This window comes from Cricetulus griseus (genome assembly GCF_003668045.3).
Source record: "Cricetulus griseus strain 17A/GY chromosome 1 unlocalized genomic scaffold, alternate assembly CriGri-PICRH-1.0 chr1_1, whole genome shotgun sequence".
NCBI classification, from domain to species: Eukaryota; Metazoa; Chordata; class Mammalia; order Rodentia; family Cricetidae; genus Cricetulus; species Cricetulus griseus.
In genome coordinates, this window is record NW_023276807.1 from 53,334,944 (window position 1) to 53,354,162 (window position 19,219).

General features: G+C 45.7%; 1 protein-coding gene across 2 annotated transcripts; it reads right to left on the reverse strand.

Moving 5' to 3' along the window:
• Positions 1-1,831: 1,831 nt before the first annotated feature.
• Positions 1,832-18,416, reverse strand: Rnf122 (ring finger protein 122). Of its 2 annotated transcripts, none has more exons than XM_027389099.2 (6): positions 18,074-18,416; positions 11,221-11,377; positions 5,549-5,594; positions 5,219-5,260; positions 3,111-3,190; positions 1,832-2,875 (listed from the first exon to the last, which is right to left on the reverse strand). In XM_027389099.2, the coding sequence occupies exons 1-6, from the start codon at positions 18,096-18,098 to the stop codon at positions 2,761-2,763; spliced, it is 465 nt and encodes a 154-aa protein (XP_027244900.1). In that variant the 5' UTR covers positions 18,099-18,416; the 3' UTR covers positions 1,832-2,760. The 2 variants fall into 2 exon arrangements, with proteins under 2 accessions (XP_027244900.1, XP_027244899.1); XM_027389098.2 differs by having other exon boundaries at positions 3,111-3,193.
• Positions 18,417-19,219: the final 803 nt, after the last annotated feature.

Here is a 19,219-nt window from a genome sequence, read left to right on the forward strand (position 1 = left end):
TACACTCTCTGGCCCCCAATAGACTGGTTAATCATGGTAAATGGCCACATTACAACTCTCTCAAGGTTGGACATCATGTCCTGCCATCCACTCTTGCTACTGCTGTAGTGGAGTAAAGGCCCCTGCCATGTGCTCTACCCAAACATAGTGCTCACACCATTTACCCAAAGTCAGGATTTTCCTGGTAACTCGTTGATCTGGGTACCAGGTGTTCTAGAAAGGTGGCACTAAGTAACAAGACTTCACCAATGACTGTCTGAATTAGGGATATATTACCTAACTGCTCTGCAGCTGCCAATTCACAGCCAGTCAGCTCAACAGCATCATTTCCCCTTCTGTGTACTCTAATACAAATTACTCTAGTTCAATATAACTGAATGCAAGTGCTGGGAATAAAACATGTTTTTCTCTCCCACCTTATTTTGACCTCAGTATACTGACTAAAAAAATCTGTGAAACATGCATTTTAGTGCTAACATTTTCATCTGGATGCCAACACTGAGGGATTCTCCCAAAAGCAAGGAGAGATGGTGAGGCAGGAGATGCAAAGCTGTGATCAGTTTCCCCATCATATTCCAGCAATGTACCCACCAGTGGCAGGATGGGAGCAGAGGCTGAAATGGGCTAAGAAAATACTTACACACCTTTTGACAGTGTTAGAAGAGGGTGCAGTGACCCAGTAAAGAGATCACGTCCTGTAAGGCTGGCAGCAGCAAGCAGGGGTTATTTAGCATGAAGGATAAGGGCACCTTCCTGCAGAGGACCCCATACTCATGTACTCAGGTATACCTTGGTATTGTTCAGTCTCCCCAAGACAATGTCTGGGTAAGAAGGCTCCATACCCACTCTTGGTGGCTGGTACCCAATAGCTCCTGTACAGTTGATATCAATACACTATATTGAACTTAGCTTTCCTGACCTTACCACCCAACGAATATTGCCCACTTGACTGGCATTGACCTGTGCTACCAAGCAGGGGGCAAACAGGGCCTAGCATCTTTATGCTTAAGAAAGGTGTTCCTGCCGGGCGTTGGTGGCGCATGCCTTTAATCCCAGCACTCAGGAGGCAGAGGCAGGCTGATTTCTGTGAGTTCGAGGCCAGCCTGGTCTCGAGGGAGTGCCAGGACAGGCTCCAAAGCTACCCAGAGAAACCCTGTCTCGAAAAACCAAAAAAAAAAAAAGTGTTCCCAACATCATCCCATTCTTTATACAATGGGATATACAATATATCAACTCAATGTTGATGCAGCAGCCCCTTGGGATACTGGCAAAGCTAAGTTGGAGGCCATAGGTAGACAATCTGGATGCACACAGGGCCGTGAGTTGCTATCATGCAGAATTCTAGATGGGGTGTGGGAGGCTAGGATATGCCACTCAGGGATTGTCAGTGACACAGAAGTAGGGATGGGGCACCAGAATAGCTACATTGGACCTATGAGAGGTTACAAGGTCACAGGTAGTCAGCTTACAGGTTGAATTCTATCAGTTCCAAGACTTAATTGGTAAATGACACTTGAAAACACTGACTTTAAAACATTTCAAAAAATTCTGACGATTGATTCTGGCTTCATCAGATCTTATTGCACATTGGTGTTCAACAGGTAATCCTTTCTCTTTTTCATTGCCAGAAAGTCCCTGAGCATGTTAACCAAGCACTCTACCAGTGAGCTACATGCCTGCCCAGTCCTCAATTTTCTTTCTTTCTTTCTTCCAAGGATTAGATTTTATGGATTAGAAATGTCAAGTATGCTCTGACTTGGGAAGGAGGAAGAATCAGGTGAAGTGCTCTGTTGCCTTTCCTGGCACAGAGCCACACCACGAGCAAATTTGATTAAAGAAACATGTTATTAAATTTAATTTTCTTTAAATACATAACTTTTTTCCACTCTCAGCCACCTGGCTGAGGACGGGGAGACTCCACCCACTCCATCCTTGGGGGCTGCATGTGTAAAGCCTGAGATGGTGAAGATGAAGTATAAAAATACTATTTACAGAGGGGAAGCAGGCACCTGCTCTACTGTAACCTCAGAAACCCCCATCCCAGGGTCCTTTTCGTTTAAAAAGCTCCTGGAAATGTGATGAGGATAGAAAAAGTTCCTTTCTATAGAGTGGGGTCTCTTCAAAACCAACGAGGAATTGGAAGCTCTGAGATTAACCAGGGCCAGGGAGAAAATGGATAGCACCTAAGAATCTAACAGGGGATGGTTGGTCCCATCACCCTGCAGTCAGCCAGGACAAAGCTGGCCTTTGTTTCCTACATCCCATGTAAACATCGACTTTTCCCTTTTCTAGGTCCCTGCTGTCCTTTATTTCAGGTGGAGTCTTTCACCTTGGCTTTTTTTTTTTTTTTTTTTTTTTTTTTTTTTTTTTTTTTTGATCTTCCCTTCCTTCCCTTTAAATCATCCCAAGGCTCTGACAGGAGTGAGGGATGTGGGTGGGGCACAGCCACCTCACCCTTTCAAAGCCAGAGTAGCTTGTTCTCCAAAGGGGAAGTGCCCACGTTCACAGTCACAGGGTTGATTCCTTCCCAGGGCGAGCATGAGACAGGTGGATAGTGTAGGGCCATGATGGAGTAGTCTGGCTGAATGAGGCCACTGGAACTGGGTAACAGGGAAAGAAGCTCTGGGAGGCAGAGCCCGGGCAAGTCTGGTACTGGTCCCACACTGCTGGTTAATACCCAAAAGTCCTATTCATTGTGTCGAGGAACCCCAGCGCCCACAGAGTAAGCCGTCTTCTCTAGTGTCCACATACAAGGAGCGCTCACACCAGTTCATCCAACAGGATCCCAATGCTCTGCGAGGTCTCTGTGGGGCCAGCGATAGGCTTGTTGCACATGGGGCAGACACAACGCACTTCTAGCCACTTCACCAGACACCTGTGAACAAGAGGACTGTTATCTCTGAGGAGACATTCCAGATGGCTCCAGCTGTCTCTGAGTCCAGCTGCCTCTGAGAACAAAGTGCCCCTGTGCCTGCCCTTAGCTAACCCCTCTAGGGTGCCGAACCTAGGGCATCACTGTTGAACAGCACTGGAGGGGATTAGAAGGTTCTTAAAGACACTCCCTAATTATTTCTCCCCTACAGGATCCCCCCCATCACACCCTCACATACTTGCGGTGAAACGCATGCTGGCATGGAAGTACACCTAGCTCATCTTTCCCCTTGAAGTCTTCCAGACAAACTGCACAGGTCTGCTATGGAGAGAGAGAGAGAGAGAGAGAGAGAGAGAGAGAGAGAGAGAGAGAGAGAGAGAGAGAGAGAGAGTGAAAATTATTTGTCACCGATAACTTCTCAGGTATTCAAATTATGTATATTTTGTCTCAGAGGAGAGTTGGGCTCATGGTGACTACTTAGTAGGTGCAGGCTAATTTGATGAGTTCTAAGCCTCTCTCAAACCCTGGAGGCAGCTGTCCATATTTCCAGTGCTCAAAAGCTACCTATGGTTGATGGGTCCCAGATTGGAGAGAGTACAGTCTCAGGACATTCTTATGAACATTCAAGTTTTGAATTGACAGTGTTGGTCTCAAATAGTTTTATCTTTTCCAGCCTACAGCATGGGCTAAGGAGGCACACAGTAATAAGTGAGACCATAGGATAGATGTGATGGCAGTCTTAGTTGTCAATTTGACTATATCTGAAATTTACTAAAATCCAAATGACTGGGCACACCTGTGAGATTTTCTTTTTTTTTCTTTCTTTCCTTTCTTTCCTTTCTTTTTCTTTCCTTCCTTCCTTCCTTCCTTCCTTCCTTCCTTCCTTCCTTCCTTCCTTCCTTCCTTCCCTTCTTTCTTTTCTGAGAAAGGGTTTCTCTGTGTAGCCCTAGCTGTCCTTGAACTCAGAGAGCCACCTGTCTCTGAATGCTAGGATTAAAGGAGTGTACTATCACCACCTGGCAGTGAGGGATTTTTCTTAATTAAATCATCTGAAGTGGAAAGACCCACTTCTAATCTGGATCTTTGCGGTGAGAAGATCCACTTTTAATCTGGGCCACATCTTTTGCCAGCAGCCTATGAAGGGGACAATGGAAGAAGTGTGCTCTCCACTTATTCTCACTCTCACTGGCAGGTTCATTCCTTCAGTGGTATTAGATCTACTTTGGGATTCTAGCGTATAACGAAGACCAGCTGAGACAGCCAGCCTGTGGATTAGACCTTTTGGTAGACAGCCAATGTTGGACTAGCTGGACCACAGCCTGTAAGCAAATGTGTATGTATGTATATATATATATATATATATATATATATATATAGTTCTGTTCCACTACAGAACCTGATCAATACAGATATATGCACTGTTACATTCTTTAAATCTAGACTTATATCTCCATTTATGAAGCTCCAAGATCTCAGCTGAACTATTCCAAAAGGCTTTAGGAAACACCTGAACTTATTTTAAGAACCTGAGGTATAGTAGCAATATGAAAAACAAGAGTAAAATGAGGCTACCTCCAGAGAGTCTCATGTTTGGTGATGTTGGAATCGTATTCATTTTCAGACAACCACAAAAGGCCAAATCTCTGGTTAGGGTGTCTGTGGTTATGGGTGGAAGCCTTGGGAGATAAGTTGGGTAACCTTAAAGACTGAGGGGACTGATCTGGAAATGGTCCATTAAAAGAGGGGGTGGAGGGAAAAAAGGGAAGGGGGACCAATGTGATTATATTTTAATTAAAATAAAAAGGTCAAAGTTGATAGACCCTATGGAATTGGCATTATATGTGTGTGGCGGGGGTGGGGTGGGGGGGAGGATACAAATTACTGATCTGTTAGGACAATGCAATACACATGAGTTAAAGGTATCAAATAAAGGGAAACTTAGCATCACACTGCCTATGTCACAGAGTGTGTGATACTCTTATTGATTCTGCACACTACACTGCCTATGGCATAGAGCTTATGACACCCTTAAAGATTCAACACAGCACACTGCCTATAACATAGAGCCTGTGACCAAACTTATAGATTCTGTACAGCATACTGCCTATGGCATAGAGCCTGTCTGTGGCACTCTTACAGATTCTATGTCTATGGCAGTGATCCCTTTGTTTCCTGACTTATTTGACTCTAGAGTAAATATATTACCTGCCAGGATGAATTCCTTCTGTTTGGACACAGGTAACCTGAAGGCAGGGACTAAAAAGTCTAGAAAAGGTTCAACCCAAGAGCTGGAGAAGGATGCCTAAGCAGAAACCTCCCAAACATTAGTTATCCCAAGACACTTACCCCATAGAGCTGCAACTTCTTAGCATCTCCTTTAAGCACCACCTAAGGAAAGAAGCAGGTGATGTCTGCAGGTACCAATCACTGAAGCCAGAGAGGCTCATCCAATGATGCGCTCTCTCTCTCTCTCTCTCTCTCTCTCTCTCTCTCTCTCTCTCTCTCTCTCTCTCTCTCTCCATGAAAGTGGAGGGCAAACCCAACTACAGAACAGTGGCAAGAGTGGTAAGTCTCCGGGATGTCCAGGAGGTCAGGGAATGTAGGCTATGGAAGCTTGGGCTTGCTCTCCTTATCTATCAGGGCAAGTGGTGAAGGAGAAGTGTAGTGGTACTTTACCTCCTTGTAGCCATATCGCTCGCTCTGTGCCTGGTTCCGGAGTTTACTAGATAGAGAAAGAAAGAGAAGAGGGCAGATGACCATGTTTTGTTTTGTTTTTTAAGATACAAAAGATAATGACAGTATGCGACTGCTTGGACATTTTTCTGGAGGTGAGATGGGTACTTGTTTCATAAATGTCAATGGTGGCATAGTTCAGGAGTATGCCGGCCAATCAGAAATGATAAGGATTAAGGATTTTTCTTACCAGGTCCCAGCCACATTCTGGGCTGTTCTCCAGCAGGGTATCCTGCTGGAGATAAATGGCTTATCTGCTTTCTTTGCCTTTTTCCCAGTATGTAAATTCCTCCAGATAACCAAACTACATAGACCAACAGTGTGTTTACTGTGTGCTGAGGTAGGCAGATATTTCAACTGGTTGCCTGCACAAAGCCACTCTTGATAGCTACAACACAGCATGTTGTTATTCATAGCAATGGCATAATAAACAGTTCATCCAGGCTATGTTGTGTGTCTGTCCCTTGGAGACTGGCATTGTGTCACTGAATCCAAAGGACTCCAGGAAGGAGGGACTTTTCATTTCATAGATAAGAAAAAAAAAAAGAACCCCAAAGAAATCAAGCAATTTGCCCAAACTTTACAGAGCTGATGGGGAGCAATTCCTGGGTTAAAAGTCAGTTTCTGTGATTACAGAGCCCAATGTCTTTACCACAGAACATGATCCCCCCTGCTTCTGTAATAAGGTGGAATACACTGGAGCCTTGAGTTCTCATTTGATCTGGAGATACAATGCATGCTTTATTAAGCCCTTGACTTTGGGTGACCCACTGTGCAGATGACTGGAAGCATGATTCGACTGAGTCTGTGCCACCTTACATCAGTGGGGGACATTTTTACTGTGAGTTCTACACATAGCCCAGACTGACTTCAAATTCATAATCTCCAAAAAGGAGGTATCACAAGCATGTGCTACTGTGCCCAGCTGTAGGTAAGTATACATGCTTCCTACATATGGGCACAGAACTTTCTCTCACCTTGCTTGGAATTAACCCCAGTGCCTCAGGCATGCTATAATGATCAAGTTAATTTGATTAAGAAATACCTTAATATCTCAGTATTATGTGAAGAACATATCAGGGTGCATCTATGATGTCATTTCCCAGTGAGAGTTTGACCTGGTCCTCCAATGGATTCATGGTTCAATGGCATTCTGGAAGGTTGTAGAAAGAGGGATCTTGTCCTGGCCCCTTTCTGTCTCTTGTCCATGCTCCTGCCACCACAGTTTTCTGCTTAAGCGCTTGAGACTAAGTGGCCACAGATGAAACCCTCCAAAATCACAAATCAAATCAGGTATCTTTCATAGCAAAGATAAAAGTATATTTGATATATATGATATATTTTACTGAGTACATGCTTCACCACTGAGCTACACACCCAGCACTTTCTAATATAGATCTGCCTGGAGTATGGGAGGGAAGCCTGGCTACACCTCACTACCTGTTCTTACTGGTTCGACAGGCTATGAATGGCTTTTATTATTCTTCACTGGGTGAAGATAGAAGGAAAAAAAAAAGATCAACATCTCATAGTATAAAAACTTTTATCGCATGACCTGAAACTTTAGGGCTGGGGCGTAGCTCAGCAGTAGAGCATTTGTTTCCTATGCATGAAGGCCTGGGTTTGATCCCTGGCATTACAAAAGAAAAAGAAATCCATTTTTTTTATGCCATTAGTCCAATCAGCTTATGCATTGCCTTTGGAACTGGCTGTGATGGCATACTAGAATTGCTGGGTGGTTGTGACAGAGACTTTACAACCCAGGAAGCCTGTAAATAAGAAGGTTGATGCTCTAAGTGACAAACACAGAACACCTCATTTCAGGGGTTGTAGCCCCTCCCAGGGTGGTGAAGAAGCAGGGTGCTTAGGCATGCCTGAAAGGTGGGTCAGGACAGATAAGATCTGGTCACCAGCTGCCTCCATCCTTCCTGACAGGAAGTCACGTGGTCTGGCAAGGTTGAATGTTCCTGGGGCCTCTGTGAGCCTCTGGGAAAGTCCCTGCCAGGTGGCCTCCTGCCAGGGCTTGGGCTTAGGCAGCACTGACATCTATGCTCGCCACTGCCGCCCCGAGCTCCTCCCCACCCCCCCAGTACTTTTTGCTCACTTTTACGCCTAGACTAAACCCTTAATGTGCAGAACTCTCCAATTCTGGAAAGGTTTTCATATACAATACAAGCGTGTCTTTTTCTCAGCCTCCAAAGGGGATGGGCAGGGAAGGGTGTGTCCAAAGCACAAGTGAGCTATTACCTGACCACACTGTGTCTGATCTTTCTTCAGAAGAACTTTTCATTTTCTTTCCCGTTTTTAGGGCTTCTCTGTGTAACATTCTTAGCTATCCTGGAACTTGTTTTATAGACCAGGCTGGCCTCGAACTCAGATCCATCTGCCTCTGCCTCCCAAATGCTGGGATTAAAGGCGTGCGTCACCACTGCCAGCCTTCTTCCCTGTTTTTGAGAGTCTTATATAACCCAGGCTGGCCTCAAAACTGGCTACTTAGGCAAGGATGACCTTGACCTTCTGATCTTCCTTCCTCCATCTCTGAGACGCTAGTATTGATTATGAGGGCTCTGGGCTTGCTAGGCACTCTCCAGTTTAGCTATAACCCAGTCCATCTGCACTCTAGATCTTATTCTTCCTCCTCCCTCTAGGTCTAAGGACCTAATGCTTGCTAGGATACTGAGCTACATCCCAACCCTGTCTGGGGTAGAAGTTTAAAGGAGAGAATGTCATACATTTTCTACCTCACCAACAACACTGGCATGTTGAGAGATCTAACATGAACAATTCGTAATTCACCTTCCACCACTGATACACTTATGCATCGTGTGCTGCGCTTTATGACCACCGGGTTTTAGTGCCTGGGGTCCTCTCACCTATTGTGTATGGCATGCTCCCTTTAATGGAGGGATCCAGAGCCCTCATGGCTCCATCTTCATCCTGCATGGCTATTTCGGCTCAGAAAGGGATAGGTCTTGAGGAGATGGGGATCAGATAATTGGAAAGAAAACAACAGCAAAAATCATGCTCTGGGCTGTCCCAGCTGGGGATGGAGAGCCAAGAACTCTAGACAGGTGGCTTTCTCAGCTGTTGGCTGAGCAAAGCAACTAAAAATACCACCATTTCAATGAGACCATTGCAAGCCACTGCCAGCAGGCTCTCCCTTCCCTCCTTTCCCTTTGAGAGCAAGACAATGCAGCCAGCTCCTGAAAATAATTGTTCCTTTCCTGCCTATTTGTACTCCACTGGCCCCTCCATCCTGTGTAAGCAGAGGCCAGCTCTGAGGGGAAAGAGGGGAAACAAGGGGCAGCTGGCAGTCAATGTGTCCTTGGCTCGTGAGCTCACCGGGTCAGGAGTGGCAGTCATGGACCTATTTTGGCAGAGGTGGAAACTGAGAAGCAGGGAGAGGAAGTGGCTTTTGTGCCTGTGTGTCTCTCTATATATAGACACAGATACCACATGCCAGTGAGCCTTTGGAAGCATGAGACCCAGGGGTCAGATGGCTCTGGACAGACTACGGGACATAGGGTGGGGTGGTGAAGGAGACAAATACTGCAGAGTGGACAGATGGCACTGAGCTGCACCACAGTGTGGATGGCTTTTAGTATCATGTGGTCACTACTCTCTCTGTTCTTCTGCTACAACTCAAACAAAACAAATCAGTAACCAACAGAACAACCTGTCTTCTCCTGTAAGACCCTGACACCAGCTGAAAGGGGTTAGCCACGCAGGTCTCAGCAGCTCTACTTCCCACGCAAGGAAGAAGACACACAAAAGACAAACATGAGGGACAGCATGAAAAGCTAAATTGTCAGATTAACCCACCTCAGGATCTTTCTGGAAAAATTCTTAACTGTCTGTACATGAATGTCTTCATTTATGCAATTCCCTAAGCCTTACATTGGATGCTTGTTCACAGAATTAAGTGAGCTAAATGGTTTACCGAAATGCCTGGCACGAGAAAGCCCTTAGCAAAGACTAGCCTAAAGCACAAGGTCATGCCTGGTAGTGGCAATTAGGGAACGAGCCTCAGTCATCTACTTGTTGGTCAGAGTGTTAGCCTCTGGATTTTCTTTTGTTTATCATCTTTGGTCCTTGGTGTGTGTGTGTGTGTGTGTGTGTGTGTGTGTGTGTGTGTGTGTGTGTAAAGGAACCAAATCGAGAAACAGTTTTATATAAATTTATATTTCTATCAGTCACATCCTAAATAAATCTGTGATAACTTAAAACATGCATACCTTTACCCTTCACAAGAATTGAGTTAATTGTATTTTAAAGGAGTTGAGGGAAAAGATCAGTGAATAAGAATAGTCTGGGGAGAGAAACACAGGGATTATAGAACAGGAAAGAGGAAGCCTACATTCACTTAGCAGTTAAGTGTGGATTTTGCACTAATTGTATCAGAGGAAAAATCAAGCAGTACCAAGACTCCGGTCTCTTAATTTCCTAAATTGATTTGATTAGACCCTAGTTCATGTCTCCCCAAGCATTGGGTAATTAATGTGTGTGCCAGGCAAGGGGGCAGTTGTCACAGGACTGCAAGTATTATGAACATGTTCTATTGACCAGAAATATCCCACTCTCTCCAATGTATAGGGCAGACCCATGGGACAAAGACCCAAAAGTACCAATAGAGCACCCCACTAGAACTCTGCTTTGGTTTCTGCTCTAAGCATCACACATGCCCAACACTTTCCCCCACGTGCATGTATGTACTCACATTCCTATGTGTATAAGCACTCGTGTGTATGTAGGAGATTGACACTGGCAGTCTTCCTCAGTGGCTCTCTACCTTATTGACTGAGACAACTTCTTCCGTTGAACTCAGAGTTCCCTGATATGATTGGTCTAGATAGCCAGCTCATTCTAGGGATCCCATCTCCACACTCCAGGCTAGAATTACCTCAGGCCACCATGCTCACCCAGCATTAACATGGGTTCTGGTATTCAAATTCCACTCCTGAACCATCTCTCCGGCTTTTTAGTAGACAACAGCCATAAGCTCCTATGTCCTTTACAATAAGGAGAAATAGTTCCTGGAGCTTACCCCTGCCAAGCTCAAGCCCTTCCCTTGATCCCTAAGCAACTAAGAGTTAGTGTCATTTTTCCTTTCCACTCTCAAAAAATAAAAAGCTTACAAGACAGAATAAGCAAGGAGCTTTCTAACATGAGCTTGCTCACATCAGCATTGGGAGAACTGGCAATTAATTTCACAGGTGAACAAGAGAACTGATATCTACCTACCTCTCCCTGGCTGTGGATGGGAAGCAGGTTAAGAATGCTGGCTTTATCACTCAGCTAACACTTATTCTAGACAACCCTCAAATAACTGACCAAGAGGTGGAATGCAGTCCAACCCTTGGTGACCTTATGTGCTTTGAGATAACTTGATAGGCTGATATAAATGCAAACACTAGACCTCAAGTGTCCAGAGACGGGCAGGCTAACATCCTCCATAGAGGCTCCAGCACAAGGCTCTGGGGTGTGTGTGTGTGTGTGTGTGTGTGTGTGTGTGTGTGTGTGTGTTCATGCATTTGCATGCCTTGCTCAATATCCTCCATGCATTAGTCTCCTTCCTTCTTCATTCCCCTCCCCATATCAGCCAGCCAGCAACCAACCTGATGAAGTAGCAGCAGAAGATGAGGCTGAGCATGAAGACAAAGATGCCTGTACCAAAGATGACCATGTAGATGTTGAGGGGAAGGTCTTGGAAACTGATAGGTGGCATTGAGCAGGACTTGTTGGTACTAACCAGTCCCAGGCCACAGAAACACCCTGCAAAGCAAGAGGCAAATAATACTAAAGTTAGACACTTTTACCACTGGGGCCTGGGGCATTGTGTTAGCAGGGATGTTAGCAGGTTCTAGCTTAAGCTTATATCCCAGCACTAACTACTAACTACATGGTCCTAAGTAAATTACTTAGCCAATCTATGAAACGCAATGTTAAGCAAAGTATTTAAATGGATTAAGAATTTAGAAACCTGGAGTTGTGGTGCATGCCCTTAGTTCTAGCACTCCATGGTAGCAGAGGCAGGTGGATCTCTGAGTTCAAGGCCAGCCTGGCCTATAGAGCAAGTTCCAGGACAGTCAGGGCTACACAGAGAAACTGTCTCAATAAACCAAACAAAGAATTAAGGCAAGAAAGGGTAGAAAGTAGAAAAAGGAAACAATAACAAAACTGCCTCCAAGTAGGAGACACTCATTGAATACATAGGAAAAAGAAGAGCCTTAGGTGAGAAAATATACATGCCTCCTCAGCTAGCTATGTGACATTCAATGAGTTATTACTATAGAATCAACCTCATCATAAGAAAACTAGCAAAATAAAGGAATAGAAATGATGGCTTGAGAATTAGTAAGCTGCAAAGAAAGAGCAATTGCAAAGGTCATTTGTCACTAATAACCACCTGTTGCAGAAGGCAAGCTGTGCCAGAAATCAGAAAAGAAATTGTTCACTAGAAGTCCAGGCCAGTATTCCAGAAGGTGCTGATGGGGACTGGTGCCAGGGACTATCTTCATTGATTGGTCGCCTTTCTACTCACAGCTGCAAGGTCCCTCCTTGTGTATATTCCCTACGAACTTGTTAGAAATGTACAGTCTTGGGTCTATACCACACTACATGAACTGGATTCATTAGGAAGATCCTAATGATCTAAGTGTCTACTTAGGAGGCTGGAACAAGGGAATGAGTTCCAGGCTAGCCTGAGCAATGCAGGGATACCCCTACCCCTCCCCAAAAATTCCTTTAAGGAAATATTTTCTTCTTCTATCACCTCAGACATCTAGGAAGGTATAGACAAGACACAGCTAGAAGAGAAGAGCCAAAAGCATTGAAGGGCGATATCCCTGATTTAACCAGAATCTGTGTCCTACATTCCAACCACATTCTACACTCCTCACCTTTTTACTTTCCCAAGAACTGCCAGTTCTCAGGATCCAGGCTCTCTCCTGGCTGTTTGATTAGGAGCCAGGATTCTACCTGGTAATTACCATGACTGAGTGCTACCACAACTGTGCAAGTAGACCAGTTCCAGAGACTGCAATCAATTGTGACACTGTGTTATGGTCTGCACTTGAGGCAACCCTGCAGTGGGCTTAGATGTTGGCCCTTCTTCCTCTCTGCTTCTTAGACCCCATGAAGTAAAGCTACATCTTTCCCACTTGATAGACTTAAACCTCAAAAAGCCATGAGCTAAAATTGTCTAAGTCATGTATGATTAGGAGTCTGTCACAGTGATGACATAACTAAGTGTCACACATGGTACATGTCATTCATTCCTCTGCATCTTATCAGTGGATGACCTAAGCCTTCACCCAAAAGTCTAAGGCCATGCCACATCCTCCTGCCACATCTCTATTTTACACACCTTCTTCTGTCTTATCGATGTCACCACTGTTTCTAGTTTCTCTAATTGTCCTCCATGCCTGGCAATATCCTCCAACTCCACTTACCATGTAATTTCCAAACTCTTGTCTGGTTTCAAGTCTATATGAACATGCACCCCAACCCCTTGCAATATCCTGTGAGCTTTCTCCACTTGGGTCAGTCTTATTACATCTTGGCCACCCATGTCCTTGTTGGTCTCCACACCTTTATCTATGTCACCTTCTCTGCCTAGAATTCTTTCCTTTCTGGAGTCTAGCCTTGGTCTTGGTGATAATTTTCCTTTCTGATGCCAGGGCTGTGGGTTGAACTAGTACTTTGCATAGGCTAGGCAGTGATCTACTACTGTGCTGACCTCTCAGCTCCTGCATGGTCTTTAGGATATTCCAGGGAGCTCTCTGGAACTCTACAATGCTTAAGACTTGTATCACTTGCCATGGTTTTTGTTCCAAACATCTTCTGTTACCCTGATGTTGCTAGCATAAACTTAAATTTGGTTATTGTTGCATTCTACATCGATTATACGATAATAATGATAGTTGAGATAAAGAATAAAAGAAGCATACCAGCAAATGGCTGGATGACTTTCCATGTAGGAAAGAGACAGACTCATGAACTTTCCTTAACAAAGTTAGATGCGATAGTGGAGGTGAGTCTACAATTCTGGGAGTAACTGTAGTCCTCTCAACAAGCCTGAACTTTGCTCAACCTGGAAATACCAACTTGGACTCCTAAACACTCTTCAGTGCCCTGAGCTAGTGCTTGGTCTGTCTACATAGCTAGTTAACAGACAGCTCCCTACTTTCTCAAAACAACTTAGTCTCCTTGGCAAAAGCTCCTACTTCAAAGTGGGAAGACTGATGTTTGGGAAAACTGCCCAGAAACTGCCCTCAGCTAATAAATCACCAGTCAGCCAACAGGTTTTGTTCTGGGTGTGCTTTATATACTGACCTAGACCTTGTGGGGAAACAAAAAGCAAAAGAAGCTCTTGTTCTGAAGGCATTTTCAATTAGGGGAAATTAAAGAAGCAATTAGCTACTAAAGCTTGCTTTGCTCAATAGAATGTTTCTTGCTTCTAGGTTCCACTGGAGGGCTAGAAAGAATACCATTTCCATCACTGGTTTCCACTTGAGGATTTGCTTTCTGTGGGCCTTTCATAGAGTAACTCTCTACTAAGATATCATGCTAGACTTGACCCAGCATCCTCCACTCTGCACCAGTAAAGGGCCTCAGGGAACTCTCTTCCAGAAAATTGCACCTTCAGGACCAACAGGACCTTCTACTGCCAATAGCCTCCTTCATCCTGCCACAGAAATATCTGATGCTGTAAGAGAGCCAACATCCTCTCTACAGTTACTATGGCCCTTCTATGAACCTTACATAAGCAGGATCCTGGTATCTACTGGGTCTTAAAGAACCTCATATTTCTTTTTTTAAAATTTTTTTCCAAGAAATTATTTTTTTACTAGTTCAAACTAGAAACAAGCCTGCTTCACATGTCAATCCCTGCTCCCCTAAGAGCAGGATGAGAGATACCATAATAGAGGGAGCCATTTGAGGAGAGATCTGGCACTAGGGAGATTTCCAGAGATCTACAAGGATGCCACCAACTGGCAATCTAAGCAATAATGGACAGGCTACCCTAAATGCCCTTTCCCTATAATGAGACTGATGACTACCTTATATGCCATCCTAGAGCCTTCATCCAGTGGCTGATGGAAGCAGAGGCAGACACCCACAGCTAAACACTGAACTGAACTCTGGAACCCAGTTGCAGAGCGGGAGGAGTGATGAGTAAAGAGGTCAAGACTGGGCTGGTGAAACCCACAGAAACAGCTGACCTGAACAAGGGGGAGCTCTTGGTTCCCAGACTGATAGTTGGGAAACCAGCATGGAACCTCATATTTCTATTCTGAAAAACTAGAACTGTGTTTGGAGGGTATGCACTTGCACCCTACAGGTACTTTGGTCCCAGCAGTGCCAGATCAGTTTATCTCCATCTTTTCCCATCTCCTAAAAGGCTTTTCTTGGGGCTCTAGGACTGAATCAATGAACTTGGGACTTTATGGAACCTATAAGGTGTCAGCTTCAAGAGCAGATGTTCAGCCTGTGTTGTGTATAGTTTCCTCTGAGATTCAAAGATTTCATTCTGCAGGAAGCTCCTCAAGCAGGAGGGTAAACTTATATAGCTTCAGGAAGTACCTGAAGCTGACCAGACTCACCAGGCCCCTTCCTGACAGAGGAAACAACAAAAGAGAATCTGAACTCAGATGTAAACGAGCTGTAAAGAAGACTCTTAAAACCAGACTCAGTCACTCTCCAACCTGCTGACCTGCAGTCTGTGCAGTGTGTTCCAGGTTCACAGCTTTTGTGAACAGTCACCCATGCTGGGATGGGCTTTGGTGATAGAGCTAGCTATTGGAGTCATTTCTGCTATGAATAGTAACCCTTCTCCCGTATTCTTCTAAGTAACCCCAATAAAACTCCTTGATCCACCCAAGTTGGACTTCAGTGGTATCCGTACTTTGGTCTGTCCTGGAATCCCTAGCTGGGGTGAGTAGGCATTCAAGTTGCATATCCCCAGGAAAAAGCTTTGTCACACAACAGCCTGCTGTCAAGGTAGCTCATGTGTGTGACCTCAGCAGTCTGAGGGGCTCAGGCAGAACTATGAGTTTTCCTGAGGCCAGCATGGGTGACAGTGAAAACCCAGTGTGAATGAGTTTCATTCATTTTATATTTTAGAGAACAGAACTAGTTTTGGATTTGAAATGTTTTTACCTTAGAATATCTGTACATACTATGATATCACTAGGATAGGGCTCAAGTCTAAACACGAAAGTCGTCCTATGTTTTATATACACCTTATTCACACAACCTGAAGATAACTACACATTTGAAGTACCTTTGCAAAAAGCAAAGTTTAATGGTGTGAAATTATCTCTTGCAATTTCATGTTCAAATTTTATACAATTTGGACTTTCCAGGATTTTTAATTTTCAGATTGGGAATGTTCAATTTGTACTCTTGAAGAGAAATGGGAAAAAATACTGATCTAAATTGGACAATAGAGTTTTTCCTTAAAACTTTAAGGTCAAAGAATACCCAACCCAGATATGGGGTCTCTAAGACGATTTTTAAGGGGGGCAGATATGGGGTTGCATCTCCCTTGGAGTCAAGAGACAGGATCTGCCAATCACCTTATCTGTCTGTCTGACTATCTATCTATCTATCTATCTATCTATCTATCTATCTATCTATCTATCTATTTTGGCTTTCTGAGACTGGGTTTCTCTGTGTAGCTTTGGAGACTGTCCTGAAACTCAGAGATCCACCTGTCTCTGCCTTCTGAGTGCTGGAATTAAAGAAATGTGCCACCACAGCCTGGCCCACTCACTTTAAAAAGTGCAATATAAACTAGGTGTTGGCGGTGACTTCCTTTAATCGCAGCACTCGGGAGGCAAAGACAGGTGTATCTCTATGAGTTCGAGGTCAGCCTGGTCTACAAAGCTATACAGAGAAACCCTGTCTCTAAAACAAAACAAAAACAAAAACAAAATAAAAGAAGTGCAAGATAAAGAAAGGTTGCAGTGCCAGTCAGTGATGAAGTTATGTGTAGTATGAGCAAGGCCTGGGTTCCATGCCCGCGGGGGTGGGGCAGAGAAGCAGGGAAAGATAAAACACTTCCCAAAGGGAGCTGCCAGAGAAGGTCGGGGTTACTGACAGCTTAGTCCTCCCTAAGTCTCTGGTCCATTGTCTTCGACTTGACACCAGTATGTCTCATCTCAGCTGGCAGGCTGCAAGCAGGAATGACGTCAGGGCAGGTCTGGCCAAGACCAGCGGATCTGGGAACTGCTTCTTTCCAGCCAAAGGGAATCTTTCCCAGATGCTGGAATACACCGTCAGGCCTTAGCCCCCATCCCCCGCCCCTCTCCATTACCCGCCTATCACACACAGCTTGGTTCATTTTCAGGAAATTAGATCCGACTAGCAAAAGGAGGAAGGAGGGGGGATGGGGGCCACTCATACACATGTGGCCCAAACCCTGCCTTAAAACAAAAGATCCTTGAAATAATTAATCCAAGATCTGGCAGAAGCCCACTCAAGAATGGATCCTCCCCCCGACCTCCAGTAACCAACCAGCCATACAAAAAAAAAAAAAAAAAAAAAAAAAAAAAGCGCCAGCTGCTTTCTGCTTTGCTTTCCACCTCGCCCAACTCTTCAAGCTTAGAAAAAGTAGCCAAGATTCTGGGGAACATTGTGGAGAGGGGTGAATGGTATTAACATCTAAAGCTTAAGTGACCGTCTCAGAAAGATCCATCAGGTAGCTTAGACAGGAAATCCAGATCCGCTCCTTATCCATAACACCCGAGCCACCCAAAAAAGCCTCAGGTGAACTAACTTAGCATCATTACCCGGTGGGGCATGGAGAGGGGATGGTGGTCAGTGGCTGTGTCTGGAGGCACTGTCACCACTTAGGCTGAAAGCAGACCCCATGGTCAGGCCTCCTTGCCAGAAATCAAAGCTCTTGCCAGGCCAGCCCTGAGCTGGAGGGGCCCAGCAGTCTGCAAGGCGTTATCTATTCAGTATTGACTCTCTTTAATCCAGAATCTTGTCCCTGGAAGCCGGTGGGAACCAACAAAAGATGAGGAAAGTCACTCAGCGCCCTGTCCCGCACATCGCACTGCAGACGTATTTAAAAGAGCCTGCAAAGTTTCAGAACCGGAACTTGAGCTCCCTCTAGGAGGAGATCCTAGCCGGAGCGCGGATTTAATTCTCTAACCACCACAACAAAGAACAGAGTTTGAGAGCGCACAAAGGCAGGCGAAAGGGGAAAGGGGTAGAAGAGCCGGACCACCACACAAAGGCCGGGAAGCCCTCGGCTCACATGCTCCTGGCCCTCCACTCGCTTCTAGACCCTTTTCATCTCCAAACACTGAGAATGGGGGTCGTTTCAAACTGCGCGCTGTGCAGTGCAGAGCACAACAGAGCACCAGGACGCCTTCTGGGCCATCCCAGAGACGGGGAAACTTGGCTCAGGACCTGAACCTGAGCGGTGTCCACTCACCCGCCCGTCCCGGAACTCACCGTTACACCACTGGAATGGGTGCATCAATGAAGTCAAGGTCGGCTTCCCGGAGCGAACGGAGACAGGGTGCTGAGACCTGGTGGGGTTGTGCACGGCCACCGCCGGGCTGGAGATGCAACTCCTGGAGGAGTCAAGGGCTCCGGAGAGGCCGGTTTGCAGAGCAACAAAGAGGGCAGAGAAGGAAACAAACAAAGTCTTGCGGAGCCCTGCCGAGGGGAATCACGGAGGGCCCGGGCCGGGATGGCAGCGGAGTGGGCCGGGACGCCCGGCCAAGGAGGCAACAGCCGGGGCACGAAGCCGGGCTGGGGTCCCACCGCGCCGAGGAGTGTGCGCTGGGATTCCGAAAACTGACACGGAGAGGCGCACACCCCCTCCCTATGACTGCCCCCTCCTGGGAGCCCGCCCCCTGCTCGTCACCTGCCCTCCGGCCAATGGGAGCGTTTCTTCTGCACCCGGGTATTATTTACAGGCGGCCCCCCTCTGGAAAGGGGAGTTTTCTCGCTGGGTAGTCTCCTACCCCGCCTCCTAGCCAGAGCTGGGGAGTCCCGGGTTTTCAGGGGCGACGCCCGCAGGGGGCGGGGACCGCCACCTCCCAGGACGCGGGCGTGGGGCGGGGTGGGGGGTGGGAGAGTAGGGCAGGGGAACGACCCGACTATTAGTGCCACTTTTGTTTTCCGCCTACAGATCCGTCCCTGTCTCGAATTTCTATAGCTCTGTAGCAGCCAGTCCTGGAGGGTTGTGCGTGGCAGCTAGCGCATTCCCAGATCCACTGCGAAAGGAGGGAACTGAGACAAGAAGGCAAAGCAGAATGAAACTCAAAACTCGGATCTTCAAAAGGGCTATTGTTCTCACCTCACTTCAGGACAGCGCCTTCTTTTACAAACAAGGATTTAAGGCCTAAAGCTGAGAGACCATCACTTGCCAGGATTACAGTCTCCCAGATTGTGGCTTTGTCAGTGCTGGGTCTTGTGTCTGTGTGGAATGAACAGCACATGAAGGAAAGACAATCTCAGTTTTCTGTGCAGTATTATTTATTTTGCATGACATTCCACACTTTATTTCATTTTTAAAAATCTATCTATCTATCTATCTGTCTATCTATCTATATCTATTTTGGTTTTTCGAGACAGGGTTTCTCTGTAGCT

Coding starts and splice junctions, on each gene's coding strand:
- Rnf122 (XM_027389098.2), bottom strand. CDS start 18,098: ATGCACCCATTCCAGTGGTGTAACG. Junction 3,194..5,218: donor AGAAGTTGCAGCTCTATGGG/GTAAGTGTCTTG, acceptor CTCTCTCCATAG/CAGACCTGTGCAGTTTGTCT. Junction 2,876..3,110: donor CAGCATGCGTTTCACCGCAA/GTATGTGAGGGT, acceptor TCTTGTTCACAG/GTGTCTGGTGAAGTGGCTAG.